General features: G+C 45.1%; 2 protein-coding genes across 51 annotated transcripts in view; one reads left to right on the plus strand and one right to left on the minus strand.

Moving 5' to 3' along the window:
• card11 (caspase recruitment domain family, member 11) overlaps nt 1-17,165 on the plus strand; it is an 89,853-nt gene that overhangs the window by 39,275 nt on the left and 33,413 nt on the right. Inside the window, 3 exon segments of the mRNA XM_052514818.1 lie at nt 580-686; nt 6,487-6,530; nt 7,003-7,129. Coding sequence (XP_052370778.1) covers nt 580-686; nt 6,487-6,530; nt 7,003-7,129 — 278 coding nt within the window.
• Nucleotides 7,147-13,595, minus strand: LOC127927983 (uncharacterized). 50 transcript variants are annotated; one of them, XM_052514779.1, is made up of 14 exons: nt 12,732-13,595; nt 12,472-12,693; nt 12,090-12,365; nt 11,337-11,585; nt 10,849-11,304; nt 10,605-10,811; nt 9,844-10,425; nt 9,457-9,663; nt 9,250-9,350; nt 9,070-9,143; nt 8,789-9,032; nt 8,614-8,751; nt 8,044-8,504; nt 7,147-7,693 (listed from the first exon to the last, which is right to left on the minus strand). In XM_052514779.1, exons 1-14 carry the CDS (start codon nt 12,763-12,765, stop codon nt 7,534-7,536), a joined length of 3,411 nt encoding a protein of 1,136 aa, XP_052370739.1. In that variant the 5' UTR covers nt 12,766-13,595; the 3' UTR covers nt 7,147-7,533. The 50 variants fall into 50 exon arrangements, with proteins under 50 accessions (XP_052370739.1, XP_052370742.1, XP_052370748.1 ...); XM_052514782.1 differs by having other exon boundaries at nt 8,614-8,899; nt 8,969-9,143; XM_052514788.1 differs by lacking the exon at nt 9,070-9,143 and having other exon boundaries at nt 8,969-9,032; nt 9,176-9,350.

The following is a 17,165-nucleotide window of genomic DNA, read 5'->3' on the forward strand; positions in this document are numbered from 1 at the left end:
CCCTGCACATTGACTCAGTACTGGTACCCCTTGTTATTACCTCAACTACCTGGTACCCCTGCACATTGACTCAGTACTGGTACCCCTTGTTATTACCTCAACGACCTGGTACCCCATGTTATTACCTCAACTACCTGGTACCCCTTGTTATTACCTCAACTACCTGGTACCCCTGCACATTGACTCAGTACTGGTACCCCTTGTTATTACCTCAACGACCTGGTACCCCATGTTATTACCTCAACTACCTGGTACCCCTGCACATTGACTCAGTACTGGTACCCCTTGTTATTACCTCAACGACCTGGTACCCCATGTTATTACCTCAACTACCTGGTACCCCTTGTTATTACCTCAACTACCTGGTACCCCTGCACATTGACTCAGTACTGGTACTCCTTGTATAGGAGGGCTTGTTAGTAAGCGTTTCACGGTAATTTTGTCGAGAAAGGGCTTGTAAGCACGGTAAAGTCTACACCTGTTGTATTTGACGCATGTGAAAATCAAGTATATTTGTATTTGATTTGACACACCTGCACACACCCTTACCTGTGTGTTGTCATGGTAATCTGTGTTTAGCTGCGCTACCGTAACGACAGCATCATGTCCACCAACCCCGAGCCGCCAGGAAACGCATCACTGGTCCGTCGGACGCGAGAGGGAGAGACTGACTTCCAGCCCCGCGGGTACACTTCACCCTAAACACTTCACCCTACCCCCTAAACACTTCACCCTACACCCTAAACACTTCACCCTACACCCTACTCCCTAAACACTTCACCCTACTCCCTAAACACTTCACCCTACTCCCTAAACACTTCACCCTACACCCTAAACACTTCACCCTACTCCCTAAACACTTCACCCTACACCCTAGACACTTCACCCTACACCCTAAACACTTCACCCTACTCCCTAAACACTTCACCCTACACCCTACTCCCTAAACACTTCACCCTACTCCCTAAACACTTCACCCTACTCCCTAAACACTTCACCCTACACCCTAAACACTTCACCCTACTCCCTAAACACTTCACCCTACACCCTACTCCCTAAACACTTCACCCTACTCCCTAAACACTTCACCCTACTCCCTAAACACTTCACCCTACACCCTAAACACTTCACCCTACACCCTAAACACTTCACCCTACACCCTAAACACTTCACCCTACACCCTAAACACTTCACCCTACACCCTAAACACTTCACCCTACTCCCTAAACACTTCACCCTACACCCTAAACACTTCACCCTAAACACTTCACCCTACACCCTACTCCCTAAACACTTCACCCTACTCCCTAAACACTTCACCCTACACCCTAAACACTTCACCCTACTCCCTAAACACTTCACCCTACACCCTACTCCCTAAACACTTCACCCTACACCCTAAACACTTCACCCTACACCCTAAACACTTCGCCCTACACCCTAAACACTTCACCCTACACCCTAAACACTTCACACTTCACCCTACACCCTAAACACTTCACCCTACACCCTAAACACTTCACCCTACACCCTAAACACTTCACCCTACACCCTAAACACTTCACCCTACACCCTAAACACTTTGCCCTATACCCTAAACACTTCACACTACACCCTAAACACTTCACCCTAAACACTACACCCTACACCCTAAACACTTCACCATACACCCTAAACACTTCACACTTCACCCTAAACACTTCACCCTACACACTAAACACTTCACCCTACACCCTAAACACTTCACCCTACACCCTAAACACTTCACCCTAAACACTTCACCCTACACCCTAAACACTTCACCCTACTCCCTAAACACTTCACCCTACACCCTAAACACTTCACCCTAAACACTTCACCCTACACACTTCACCCTACACCCTAAACACTTCACCCTACTCCCTAAACACTTCACCCTACTCCCTAAACACTTCACCCTACTCCCTAAACACTTCACCCTACACCCTAAACACTTCACCATACACCCGAAACACTTCACCCTAAACCCTAAACCCTACACCCTAAACACTTCACACCCTAAACACTTCACATCCTAAACACTTCACCCTACACCCTAAATACTTCACCCTAAACACTTCGCCCTAAACCCTAAACACTTCACCCTAAACACTTCACCCTACACCCTAGAAACTTCACCCTACACCCTAAACACTTCACACTTCACCCTACACACTAAACACTTCACCCTACACCCTAAACACTTCACCCTACACCCTAGACACTTCACCCTACACCCTACACCCTAACCACTTCACCCTACACCCTAGACACTTCACCCTACACCCTAGAAACTTCACCCTACACCCTAAACACTTCACACTTCACCCTACACACTAAACACTTCACCCTACACCCTAAACACTTCACCCTACACCCTAGAAACTTCACCCTACACCCTAAACACTTCACCCTACACACTAAACACTTCACCCTACACCCTAAACAATTCACCCTACACCCTAGACACTTCACCCTACACCCTACACCCTAACCACTTCACCCTACACCCTAGACACTTCACCCTACACCCCAAACACTTCACCCTCCACCCTAAACACTTCACCCTACACCCTACTCCCTAAACACTTCACCCTACACCCTAAACACTTCACCCTACACCCTAAACACTTCACCCTACACCCTAAACACTTCACCCTACACCCTAAACACTTCACCCTACACCCTAAACACTTCACCCTTCACCCTAAACACTTCACCCTACACCCTACTCCCTAAACACTTCACCCTACACCCTAAACACTTCACCCTACACCCTAAACACTTCACCCTACACCCTAAACACTTCACCCTACACCCTACACCCTAAACACTTCACCCTACACCCTAAACACTTCACCCTAAACCCTAAACACTACACCCTAAACATTTCACACCCTAAACATTTCACATCCTAAACACTTCACCCAACATCCTAAACACTTCACCCTAACCCCTACACCCTAAACACTTCACCCTACTCCCTACACCCTAAACACGCACCCTACACCCTAAACCATTTACCCTACACCCTTTACCCTATACCCTTTACCCTAAACCATTTACCCTACACCCTTTACCCTACACCCTATACCCGACACCCTTTACCCTATACCATAAACACTTCACCCTACTCCCTAAACACTTCACCCTACATCCGAAACACTTCACCCTACACCCTAAACACTTCACCCTACACCCTAAACACTTCGCCCTAAACACTTCGCCCTACTTCCTACCCCGTAAACACTTCACCCTACTCCCTAAACACTTCACCCTAAACACTTCACCCTACACCCTAAACACTTCACCCTACTCCCTAAACACTTCACCCTAAACACTTCGCCCTACTTCCTACCCCGTAAACACTTCACTCTACTCCCTAAACACTTAACCCTAAACACTTCACCCTACACCCTAAACACTTCACCCTACACACTTCACCCTACACCCTAGACACTTCACCCTACACCCTAACCACTTCACCCTACACCCTAGACACTTCACCCTACACCCTAGACACTTCACCCTACACCCTAGACACTTCACCCTACACCCTAGACACTTCACCCTACACCCTAGACACTTCACCCTACACCCCAAACACTTCAAATCAAATCAAATCAAATCAAATGTATTTATATAGCCCTTCGTACATCAGCTGATATCTCAAAGTGCTGTACAGAGACCCAGCCTAAAACCCCAAACAGCAAACAATGCAGGTGTAAAAGCACGGTGGCTAGGAAAAACTCCCTAGAAAGGCCAAAACCTAGGAAGAAACCTAGAGAGGAACCGGGCTATGTGGGGTGGCCAGTCCTCTTCTGGCTGTGCCGGGTAGAGATTATAACAGAACATGACCAAGATGTTCAAATGTTCATAAATGACCAGCATGGTCGAATAATAATAAGGCAGAACAGTTGAAACTGGAGCAGCAGCAGTCAGGTGGAATTTTTTTATTTTTTTATTTTATTTCACCTTTATTTAACCAGGTAGGCTAGTTGAGAACAAGTTCTCATTTGCAACTGCGACCTGGCCAAGATAAAGCATAGCAGTGTGAACAGACAACAGAGTTACACATGGAGTAAACAATTAGCAAGTCAATAACACAGTAGAAAAAAATGGGCAATCTATATACAATGTGTGCAAAAGGCATGAGGAGGTAGGCGAATAATACAATTTTGCAGATTAACACTGGAGTGATAAATGATCAGATGGGCATGTACAGGTAGAGATATTGGTGATATTGGTGTGCAAAAGAGCAGAAAAGTAAATAAATAAAAACAGTATAAAAACAGTATGGGAATGAGGTAGGTGAAAAAGGGTGAGCTATTTACCTATAGACTATGTACAGCTGCAGCGATCGGTTAGCTGCTCGGATAGCTGATGTTTGAAGTTGGTGAGGGAGATAAAAGTCTCCAACTTCAGCGATTTTTGCAATTCGTTCCAGTCACAGGCAGCAGAGTACTGGAACGAAAGGCGGCCAAATGAGGTGTTGGCTTTAGGGATGATCAGTGAGATACACCTGCTGGAGCGCCTAAACGGATGGGTGTTGCCATCGTGACCAGTGAACTGAGATAAGGCGGAGCTTTACCTAGCATGGACTTGTAGATGACCTGGAGCCAGTGGGTCTGGCGACGAATATGTAGTGAGGGCCAGCCGACTAGAGCATACAAGTCGCAGTGGTGGGTGGTATAAGGTGCTTTAGTGACAAAACGGATGGCACTGTGATAGACTGCATCCAGTTTGCTGAGTAGAGTGTTGGAAGCCATTTTGTAGATGACATCTAAAGTCGAGGATCGGTAGGATAGTCAGTTTTACTAGGGTAAGCTTGGCAGCGTGAGTGAAGGAGGCTTTGTTGCGGAATAGAAAGCCGACTCTGGATTTGATTTTTGATTGGAATGGGGACAGCAAGGAGCCATCATGTCAGGTAGTCCTGGGGCACTGTCCTAGGGCTCAGGTCCTCCGAGAGAGAGAAAGAAAGAGAGAATTAGAGAGAGCATATGTGGGGTGGCCAGTCCTCTTTGGCTGTGCCGGGTGGAGATTATAACAGAACGTGGCCAAGATGTTCAAATGTTCATAAATGACCAGCATGGTTGAATAATAGTAAGGCAGAACAGTTGAAACTGGAGCAGGAGCATGGCCAGGTGGACTGGGGACAGCAAGGAGTCCTCATGTCAGGTAGTCCTGGGACATGGTCCTAGGGCCCAGGCCAGTTGAAACTGGAGCAGCAGCATGGCCAGGTGGACTGGGGACAGCAAGGAGTCATCATGTCAGGTAGTCCTGGGGCATGGTCCTAGGGCTCAGGTCCTCCGAGAGAGAGAAAGAAAGAGAGAAGGAGAGAATTAGAGAACGCACACTTAGATTCACACAGGACACCGAATAGGACAGGAGAAGTACTCCAGATATAACAAACTGACCCTACTTCACCCTAAACACTTCACCCTACACCCTACTCCCTAAACACTTCACCCTACACCCTAAACACTTCACCCTACACCCTAAACACTTCACCCTACACCCTAAACACTTCACCCTACACCCTAAACACTTCACCCTACACCCTAAACACTTCACCCTACTCCCTACACCCTAAACACTTCACCCTACTCCCTAAACACTTCCCCTTTCACCCGAAACACTTCACCCTACACCCTACACCCTAAACACTTCACCCTAAACACTTCACCCTAAACCCTAAACACTACACCCTAAACATTTCACACCCTAAACATTTCACATCCTAAACACTTCACCCAACATCCTAAACACTTCACCCTAACCCCTACACCCTAAACACTTCACCCTACTCCCTACACCCTAAACACGCACCCTACACCCTAAACCATTTACCCTTTACCCTACACCCTATACCCTACACCATTTACGCTACACCCTTTACCCTATACCCTTTACCCTACACCCTTTACCCTACACCCTTTACCCTACACCCTTTACCCTACACCCTTTACCCTACACCCTTTACCCTACACCCTTTACCCTACACCCTTTACCCTATACCCTTTACCCTACACCCTTTACCCTACACCCTTTACCCTACACCCTTTACCCTACACCCTTTACCCTACACCATTTACCCTACACCCTTTACCCTACACCCTTTACCCTACACCCTTTACACTATACCCTTTACCCTACACCCTATACCCTACACCATTTACGCTACACCCTATACCCTACACCATTTACCCTGTACCCTTTACCCTACACCCTTTACCCTACACCCTTTACCCTGTACCCTATACCCTTTACCCTTTACCCTACACCCTTTACCCTTTACCCTATACCCTTTACCCTACACCCTTTACCCTGTACCCTTTACCCTATACCCTTTACCCTACACCATTTACGCTACACCCTTTACCCTGTACCCTATACCCTATACCCTACACCCAATACATTGGAAAAAGATTTCAAACTTCTGACTACATTTTTCTTTCTCTGTTTCAGCCTCTGTGACTTTGAATATGAGTGTGTAGACAACATGGATTATGGTAAGGTACCTGAGACTGTAGATGTCCTATACCCTACAGCGCCAAACTATGGACCCTATACCCTACAGCCCCATTCTATAGACCCTATACCCTACAGCCCCAAATTATAGACCGTATACCCTACAGCCCCATACTGTAGACCCTATACCCTACTGCCCCATACTGTAGACCCTATACCCTACTGCCCCATACTATAGACCCTATACCCTATAGCCCCATACTGTATACCTATAGACCCTATACCCTAAAGCCCCATCCTGTATACCTATAGACCCTCTACCCTACAGCCCCATACTGTATACCATACTATAGACCCTATACCCTACAGTCCCATACTGTATACCTATAGACCCTATACCCTACAGCCCCATACTGTATACCTATAGACCCTAAACCCTACAGCCCCATACTGTATACCTGTAGACCCTATACCCCTCTAATCATCCCTCTCCCTCCCCCTCTCTCTGTCCAGATGAGGAAATGGAAACACGTGGTCCTCCCTCACTCCACTCCTCCTCCTCCTCCCACCAGTCAGAATGTTTAGATTCCTACGACCTGGAGACCGTCAACAACATTTTCAGGAAACTGTCCCTGGAGAGGTACACCCCCCCTCACACCCACCAACACACACACACACACACACACACACACACACACACACACACACACACACACACACACACACACCCCCTAGTGTATCTTACCCCCCTCGTCTACTGTTTTTACGTCCAGAGGCGGCGCTCGTCACTTCCAGTTGAACGCGGAACGAGGGAGAGCGTTATTGTAGAAAAATCCATTGAAAAAGTGTGGTTACTAGCCAGCTACCTTCAGAGTTTGGATCCCGTGACGTGGTCAGCATCAGTTGCTGGGACCACTACTATCTGTCCAGTGATCCTGCCGACCAAGGCCAGGTATGAGGGGCTGTTAAGTGCCTAGTTGCTAGCTAGCTGCCTATCAAGCTAGCAGGGTTTTCTTGACTGCTTGAACGATGCCCGCAACACTGTTAGCCATTGTGGCTGGGACCACGGATTGTTCCGGGCTTTTGGCTGTCAAGATCCCTGCTGTTTGTTATTGTTTTCAATCTTCCCTGCGACCTGTCCTGTCTGGAACTGAGAGGAGAAACAGTATAACCTGTATGGAACTGAGAGGAGTAACAGTATAACCTGTCCTGTCTGGAACTGAGAGGAGTAACAGTATAACCTGTCTGGAACTGAGAGGAGTAACAGTATAACCTGTCCTGTCTGGAACTGAGAGGAGTAACAGTATAACCTGTCTGGAACTGAGAGGAGAAACAGTATAACCTGTCCTGTCTGGAACTGAGAGGAGTAACAGTATAACCTGTCTGGAACTAAGAGGAGTAACAGTATAACCTGTCCTGTCTGGAACTGAGAGGAGAAACAGTATAACCTGTCCTGTCTGGAACTGAGAGGAGTAACAGTATAACCTGTCTGGAACTAAGAGGAGTAACAGTATAACCTGTCCTGTCTGGAACTGAGAGGAGTAACAGTATAACCTGTCCTGTCTGGAACTGAGAGGAGTAACAGTATAACCTGTCCTGTCTGGAACTGAGAGGAGTAACAGTATAACCTGTCCTGTCTGGAACTGAGAGGAGTAACAGTATAACCTGTCTGGAACTGAGAGGAGTAACAGTATAACCTGTCCTGTCTGGAACTGAGAGGAGTAACAGTATAACCTGTCCTGTCTGGAACTGAGAGGAGTAACAGTATAACCTGTCCTGTCTGGAACTGAGAGGAGTAACAGTATAACCTGTCCTGTCTGGAACTGAGAGGAGTAACAGTATAACCTGTCTGGAACTGAGAGGAGTAACAGTATAACCTGTCCTGTCTGGAACTGAGAGGAGTAACAGTATAACCTGTCTGGAACTGAGAGGAGTAACAGTATAACCTGTCCTGTCTGGAACTGAGAGGAGTAACAGTATAACCTGTCTGGAACTGAGAGGAGTAACAGTATAACCTGTCCTGTCTGGAACTGAGAGGAGTAACAGTATAACCTGTCTGGAGCCCCTGAGAGGAGAAACAGTATAACCTGTCCTGTCTGGAACTGAGAGGAGTAACAGTATAACCTGTCCTGTCTGGAACTGAGAGGAGTAACAGTATAACCTGTCTGGAACTGAGAGGAGTAACAGTATAACCTGTCCTGTCTGGAACTGAGAGGAGTAACAGTATAACCTGTCTGGAACTGAGAGGAGAAACAGTATAACCTGTCCTGTCTGGAACTGAGAGGAGAAACAGTATAACCTGTCCTGTCTGGAACTGAGAGGAGTAACAGTATAACCTGTCCTGTCTGGAACTGAGAGGAGTAACAGTATAACCTGTCTGGAACTGAGAGGAGTAACAGTATAACCTGTCCTGTCTGGAACTGAGAGGAGTAACAGTATAACCTGTCCTGTCTGGAACTGAGAGGAGTAACAGTATAACCTGTCTGGAACTGAGAGGAGTAACAGTATAACCTGTCTGGAACTGAGAGGAGAAACAGTATAACCTGTCCTGTCTGGAACTGAGAGGAGTAACAGTATAACCTGTCTGGAACTGAGAGGAGTAACAGTATAACCTGTCCTGTCTGGAACTGAGAGGAGTAACAGTATAACCTGTCCTGTCTGGAACTGAGAGGAGTAACAGTATAACCTGTCCTGTCTGGAACTGAGAGGAGAAACAGTATAACCTGTCCTGTCTGGAACTGAGAGGAGTAACAGTATAACCTGTCTGGAACTGAGAGGAGTAACAGTATAACCTGTCCTGTCTGGAACTGAGAGGAGAAACAGTATAACCTGTCTGGAACTGAGAGGAGTAAGAGTATAACCTGTCTGGAACTGAGAGGAGTAACAGTATAACCTGTCCTGTCTGGAACTGAGAGGAGAAACAGTATAACCTGTCCTGTCTGGAACTGAGAGGAGAAACAGTATAACCTGTCTGGAACTGAGAGGAGTAACAGTATAACCTGTCCTGTCTGGAACTGAGAGGAGTAACAGTATAACCTGTCCTGTCTGGAACTGAGAGGAGTAACAGTATAACCTGTCTGGAACTGAGAGGAGTAACAGTATAACCTGTCCTGTCTGGAACTGAGAGGAGTAACAGTATAACCTGTCTGGAACTGAGAGGAGTAACAGTATAACCTGTCCTGTCTGGAACTGAGAGGAGTAACAGTATAACCTGTCTGGAACTGAGAGGAGTAACAGTATAACCTGTCCTGTCTGGAACTGAGAGGAGTAACAGTATAACCTGTCCTGTCTGGAACTGAGAGGAGTAACAGTATAACCTGTCCTGTCTGGAACTGAGAGGAGTAACAGTATAACCTGTCCTGTCTGGAACTGAGAGGAGTAACAGTATAACCTGTCCTGTCTGGAACTGAGAGGGGTAACAGTATAACCTGTCTGGAACTGAGAGGAGTAACAGTATAACCTGTCCTGTCTGGAACTGAGAGGAGTAACAGTATAACCTGTCCTGTCTGGAACTGAGAGGAGTAACAGTATAACCTGTCCTGTCTGGAACTGAGAGGAGTAACAGTATAACCTGTCCTGTCTGGAACTGAGAGGAGAGGAGTAACAGTATAACCTGTCCTGTCTGGAACTGAGAGGAGTAACAGTATAACCTGTCCTGTCTGGAACTGAGAGGAGTAACAGTATAACCTGTCTGGAACTGAGAGGAGTGACAGTATAACCTGTCCTGTCTGGAACTGAGAGGAGTAACAGCATAACCTGTCCTGTCTGGAACTGAGAGGAGAAACAGTATAACCTGTCCTGTCTGGAACTGAGAGGAGAAACAGTATAACCTGTCTGGAACTGAGAGGAGTAACAGTATAACCTGTCCTGTCTGGAACTGAGAGGAGTAACAGTATAACCTGTCCTGTCTGGAACTGAGAGGAGAAACAGTATAACCTGTCCTGTCTGGAACTGAGAGGAGTAACAGTATAACCTGTCTGGAACTGAGAGGAGTAACAGTATAACCTGTCCTGTCTGGAACTGAGAGGAGTAACAGTATAACCTGTCCTGTCTGGAACTGAGAGGAGTAACAGTATAACCTGTCCTGTCTGGAACTGAGAGGGTAACAGTATAACCTGTCTGGAACTGAGAGGAGTAACAGTATAACCTGTCCTGTCTGGAACTGAGAGGAGTAACAGTATAACCTGTCCTGTCTGGAACTGAGAGGAGTAACAGTATAACCTGTCCTGTCTGGAACTGAGAGGAGTAACAGTATAACCTGTCTGGAACTGAGAGGAGTAACAGTATAACCTGTCTGGAACTGAGAGGAGAAACAGTATAACCTGTCCTGTCTGGAACTGAGAGGAGTAACAGTATAACCTGTCTGGAACTGAGAGGAGTAACAGTATAACCTGTCCTGTCTGGAACTGAGAGGAGTAACAGTATAACCTGTCCTGTCTGGAACTGAGAGGAGTAACAGTATAACCTGTCCTGTCTGGAACTGAGAGGAGAAACAGTATAACCTGTCCTGTCTGGAACTGAGAGGAGTAACAGTATAACCTGTCTGGAACTGAGAGGAGTAACAGTATAACCTGTCCTGTCTGGAACTGAGAGGAGAAACAGTATAACCTGTCTGGAACTGAGAGGAGTAAGAGTATAACCTGTCTGGAACTGAGAGGAGTAACAGTATAACCTGTCCTGTCTGGAACTGAGAGGAGAAACAGTATAACCTGTCCTGTCTGGAACTGAGAGGAGTAACAGTATAACCTGTCTGGAACTGAGAGGAGTAACAGTATAACCTGTCTGGAACTGAGAGGAGTAACAGTATAACCTGTCCTGTCTGGAACTGAGAGGAGTAACAGTATAACCTGTCTGGAACTGAGAGGAGTAACAGTATAACCTGTCCTGTCTGGAACTGAGAGGAGTAACAGTATAACCTGTCTGGAACTGAGAGGAGTAACAGTATAACCTGTCCTGTCTGGAACTGAGAGGAGTAACAGTATAACCTGTCTGGAACTGAGAGGAGTAACAGTATAACCTGTCCTGTCTGGAACTGAGAGGAGTAACATTATAACCTGTCCTGTCTGGAACTGAGAGGAGTAACAGTATAACCTGTCCTGTCTGGAACTGAGAGGAGTAACAGTATAACCTGTCCTGTCTGGAACTGAGAGGAGTAACAGTATAACCTGTCCTGTCTCTGAGAGGGGTAACAGTATAACCTGTCTGGAACTGAGAGGAGTAACAGTATAACCTGTCCTGTCTGGAACTGAGAGGAGTAACAGTATAACCTGTCCTTTCTGGAACTGAGAGGAGTAACAGTATAACCTGTCCTGTCTGGAACTGAGAGGAGTAACAGTATAACCTGTCCTGTCTGGAACTGAGAGGAGAGGAGTAACAGTATAACCTGTCCTGTCTGGAACTGAGAGGAGTAACAGTATAACCTGTCCTGTCTGGAACTGAGAGGAGTAACAGTATAACCTGTCTGGAACTGAGAGGAGTAACAGTATAACCTGTCCTGTCTGGAACTGAGAGGAGTAACAGCATAACCTGTCCTGTCTGGAACTGAGAGGAGAAACAGTATAACCTGTCCTGTCTGGAACTGAGAGGAGAAACAGTATAACCTGTCTGGAACTGAGAGGAGTAACAGTATAACCTGTCCTGTCTGGAACTGAGAGGAGTAACAGTATAACCTGTCCTGTCTGGAACTGAGAGGAGAAACAGTATAACCTGTCCTGTCTGGAACTGAGAGGAGTAACAGTATAACCTGTCTGGAACTGAGAGGAGTAACAGTATAACCTGTCCTGTCTGGAACTGAGAGGAGTAACAGTATAACCTGTCTGGAACTGAGAGGAGTAACAGTATAACCTGTCTGGAACTGAGAGGAGTAACAGTATAACCTGTCTGGAACTGAGAGGAGTAGCAGCATAACCTGTCCTGTCTGGAACTGAGAGGAGTAACAGTATAACCTGTCCTGTCTGGAACTGAGAGGAGTAACAGTATAACCTGTCCTGTCTGGAACTGAGAGGAGTAACAGTATAACCTGTCCTGTCTGGAACTGAGAGGAGTAACAGTATAACCTGTCCTGTCTGGAACTGAGAGGAGTAGCAGTATAACCTGTCCTGTCTGGAACTGAGAGGAGTAACAGTATAACCTGTCCTGTCTGGAACTGAGAGGAGTAACAGTATAACCTGTCCTGTCTGGAACTGAGAGGAGAAACAGTATAACCTGTCCTGTCTGGAACTGAGAGGGAGTAACAGTATAACCTGTCCTGTCTGGAACTGAGAGGAGAAACAGCATAACCTGTCCTGTCTGGAACTGAGAGGAGTAACAGTATAACCTGTCCTGTCTGGAACTGAGAGGAGAAACAGTATAACCTGTCTGGAACTGAGAGGAGTAACAGTATAACCTGTCCTGTCTGGAACTGAGAGGAGTAACAGTATAACCTGTCTGGAACTGAGAGGAGAAACAGTATAACCTGTCCTGTCTGGAACTGAGAGGGGTAACAGCGTATCCTACGTTGTTACTATGACAAAGACCAAAGCCGGCAGGAGTACCATTGATGGCTGTGGTGTCTCTCTATCACAGGTGAAGGATCTTTTAAATGAACAAAAAAAGTTCCACAAGCAGTTGTTACAACAACAAGAAAATAACTTTAAGTGTCCAAATGGATTCAACTAATAAAAGACGAACAGTTTGCAGTTCTCCCAGGGTCAGCTCAATGAGTTGAAACAGTTAAACAGGAGAACGGCAAGATGACAGCCATCTGTAAATCATTGAGAGAGGACATCAGTTCTGCATGTGAATCTATGATAACAATGATGGAGAAATCAGATTATCTAGTGGGACAATCATGGCAGCAGCTACTCTTCCTGGGGTTTATTATGGATCCCCATTAGCTGTTGCCAAGGCAGCAGCTACTCTTCCTGGGGTCCAAACACATTAAGGCACTTACATTAAAACTAAAGATAAAACAGTACATTATATAACATTATTAGGTTTTACTCAAAGCCAGTGTCATGTCATTAGTAAAGATGGAAAAAAGTAAGGGGCCTAGACAGCTGCCCTGGGGAATTCCTGATTCGACCTGGGTTATGTCGGAGAGGCTTCCATTAAAGAACACCCTCTGCTTTCTGTTAGACAGGTAAATCTTTATCCACAATATAGCAGGGGGTGTAAAGCCATAACACCATAAGCCATAACACATATGTTTTTCCAGTAGAAGACTATGATCAATATTGTTAAAAGCCGCACTGAAGTCTAACAAAACAGCCCCCCCAATCTTTTTATCATCAATTTCTCTCAGCCACCCACCAGTAATTTGTGTAAGTGTGTAACACTTGTTGAATGTCCTTCCCTATATGTGGGCTGAAAGTCTGTTGTCAATTTGTTTCCAGTAAAAAATAATTGTATCTGGTCAAAAACACATTTTTCCAAAAGGGTTGGTAAAAGGGGAGCAGAATTACTTTTGCTTCCCTCCAGGCCTGAGGGCACACACTTTCTAGTAGGCTTAGATTGAAGAACCCTAACCCTATGGCAAACAGGAGTGGCAAAATCGTCCGCTATTATCCTCAGTCATTTTCCATCCAAGTTGTCAGACATTGTCAGACCCCGGTGGCTTGTCATTGTTGATAGACAACAATATTTTTTTCACCTCTTCCACGCTCACGTTACAGAATTCAAAATTACAATGCTTGTCTTTCATAACTGGATCAGTTATACTTGGACATGTAGTGTCAGTGTTTGTTGCTAGCATGTCATGCCTAAGTTAATTAATTGGCAATGTCAGTGGGTTGTGATGAATGAGGCATCTGATTGAATGAATGATGGAGCTGAGTTTGCCTTTTTGCCCAAAACCTCATTTAAGGTGCTCCAAAGGTTTTTATTATCGTTCTTAATATAATTTATCTTTGTTTCATAGTAGAGTTTCTTCTTCTTTTTATTCAGTTTAGTCACATGGTTTCTCAATGTGCAGAACGTTTGCCAATTGGTTGTGGATGGAATTGCAGAATTGTGGAATTGCATAATCTCCACATGAGACCTGGGTAGACTATGAGGACAAAGTGAGGGAAATGATCTCGGAGAAACTGTGAAACAGCCTTATTGTAAAATGGATTAAATGAATTGTTTACCTCATCAATCTACACACAATACTCCATAATGACAAAGTGAAAACGGGTTTTTAGACATTTTTGCAAATGTATAAAAAAACATAACAGAAATATCTTATTTACATAAGTATTCAGACCCTTTGCTATGAGACTCGAAATTGAGCTCAGGTGCTTCCTGTTTCTATTGATCACCTTGAGATGTTCTACAACTTGATTGGAGTCCACCTGTGGTAAATTCAATTGATTGGACATGATTTGGAAAGGCACACAACTGTCTATATAAGATCCCACAGTTGACAGTGCATGTTAGAGCAAAAACCAAGCCATGAGGTCAAAGGAATTGTCCGTAGAGCTCTGAGAAAGGATTGTGTCGAGGCACAGATCTGGGGAATGGTACCAAAACATGTCTGCAGCTTTAAAGATCCCCAAGATCCCCTATTCCTAGAGCTGGCTGCCCAGCCAAACTGAGCAATCGGGGGAGAAGGGCCTTGGTCAGGTAGGTGACCAATATTCCGATGGTCACTCTGACAGAGCTCCAGAGTCCCTCTGTGGAGATGGGAGAACCTTCCAGAAGGACAACCATCTCTGCAACACTCCACCAATTAGGCATTTATTGTAGAGTGGCCAGATGGAAGCCACTTCTCAGTAAAAGACACATCACAGCCCGTTTGGAGTTTGCCAAAAACACCTAAAGGACTCTCAGACCATGAGAAACAAGATTCTCTGGTCTGATGAAACCAAGATTGAACTCTTTGGCCTCAATTTCAAGTGTCACGTCTGGAGGAAACCTGGCACCATCCCTACAGTGACACATCGTGGTGGAAGCATTCTGCTGTGGGATGTTTTTCAGCGGCAGGGACTGGGAGACTAGTCAGGATTCAGGGAAAGATAAATGGAGCAAAGTACAGAGAGATCCTTGATGAAAACCTGCTCCAGAGCTCTAAGGACCTCCGAATGGGGCAAAGGTTCACCTTCCAACAAAGCACACAGCCAAGACAACACAGGAGTGGCTTCAGGACATATCTCTGAATGTCCTTGAGTGGCCTAGACTTGCTCCCCATCCAACCTGACAGAGCTTGTGAGGATCTGCACAGAAGAATGGGAGAAACTCCCCCAAGTATAGGTTTGCCAAGCTTGTAGTGTCATACCCAAGAATCCTCGAGGCTGTAGTCGCTGGTAAAGGTGCTTCAACAAAGTACTGAGTAAAAGGTCTGAATACTTAAGTAAATGTGATATTTTAGTTTTTTGTCTGAAAACCTTGCTTTGTCATTATGGGCTATTGTGATGTCATTATGGGCTATTGTGATGTCATTATGGGCTATTGTGATGTCATTATGGGCTATTGTGATGTCATTATGGGCTATTGTGTGAAGATTGATGAGGAAAAAACAATTTAAGCAATTTTAGAATAAGGCTGTAACATAACAAAATGTGGAAAAAGTCAATGGTTCTAAATATTTTCCGAATGCACTGAATACAGCCAGTATCTAAATAACATGTGTGAAATGCTTCATAGTGTATGTGATATAACAGAGGTCTACTTCCTTGGGAATCTGAATATTGACTGGTTTTCATCAAGCTGTCTGCTCAAGAGGAAGCTTCTCACTGTAACCTGGTTCAGGTTATTAACGTCTTGGGGACAGGGGGCAGTATTTTCACCTGGATGAAAAGCGTGCCCATAGTAAACAGCCTGCTACTCAGACACAGAAGATAAGATATGCATATTATTAGCATATTTGGATAGAAAACACTCTGAAGTTTCTAAAACTGTTTGAATCATGTCTGTGAGTATAACAGAACTTATTTGGCAGGCAAACACCAGAGGACAAAGCGTTCAGATTTATGTTTTTGAGGTCACTCTCTTTTCAATGGGGTTTCAATGGGATTCCAGATTTCTAATCAACTTTCCTGCAGTTCCTATCGCTTCCACTGGATGTCAGCAGTTATTAGAAATTGGTTGAGGTTTTTCTTTGATAAATGAAGAAGTAACACTGTTCAGAATGAGGGTAGAGAGAAGTGATATAGGCGCGTGACTCTTTGATAGAGGCGCGTGACCTGAAAAGCTCGCTCCACTTTGTTTTCCTCCGGTATTGAACACAGATCATCCTGTCTTCAATTTGATCGATTATTTACGTAAAAAAAAACACCTAAAGTTGTATTTTGAAAGTAGTTTGACATGTTTGGACAAAGTTTACAGGTAACTTATTAGCCATTTTGTAGTCATGCTGCGCGACTTGGAACCAGTATTTTTCTGGATCAAACGCTCCAAATAAATGGACATTTTGGACATATAGACGGAATTAATCGAACTAAAGGACCATTTGTGATGTCTATGGGACATATTGGAGTGTCAACAGAAGAAGCTCCTCAAAGGTAATGAATAGATAAATACTTATTTTCCACCATAATTTGCAAATAAATTCATTAAAACTCCTACAATGTGATTTTCTGGATTCTTTTTCTGATTTTCTCTGTCATAGTTGAAGTGTACCTATGATGAAAATTACAGGCCTCTCTCATCGTTTTAAGTGGGAGAACTTGCACAATTGGTGGCTGACTAAATACTTTTTTTGCCCCACTTTATCCCAG

This window comes from Oncorhynchus keta, unplaced genomic scaffold (assembly GCF_023373465.1).
Source record: "Oncorhynchus keta strain PuntledgeMale-10-30-2019 unplaced genomic scaffold, Oket_V2 Un_scaffold_2008_pilon_pilon, whole genome shotgun sequence".
In the NCBI taxonomy this organism is placed as follows: Eukaryota; Metazoa; Chordata; class Actinopteri; order Salmoniformes; family Salmonidae; genus Oncorhynchus; species Oncorhynchus keta.

Bases quoted from the DNA above. Each gene is read 5' to 3' on its own strand.
- LOC127927983 (XM_052514768.1), bottom strand. From the start codon at position 12,765: ATGCTGTTTCTCCTCTCAGTTCCAGACAGGACAG. The intron at 11,305-11,336 runs GTTATACTGTTA...AGTTCCAGACAG, and splicing joins CTCCTCTCAGTTCCAGACAG to GACAGGTTATACTGTTACTC. The intron at 10,812-10,848 runs GTTATACTGTTA...CAGACAGGACAG, and splicing joins CTCCTCTCAGTTCCAGACAG to GTTATACTGTTTCTCCTCTC.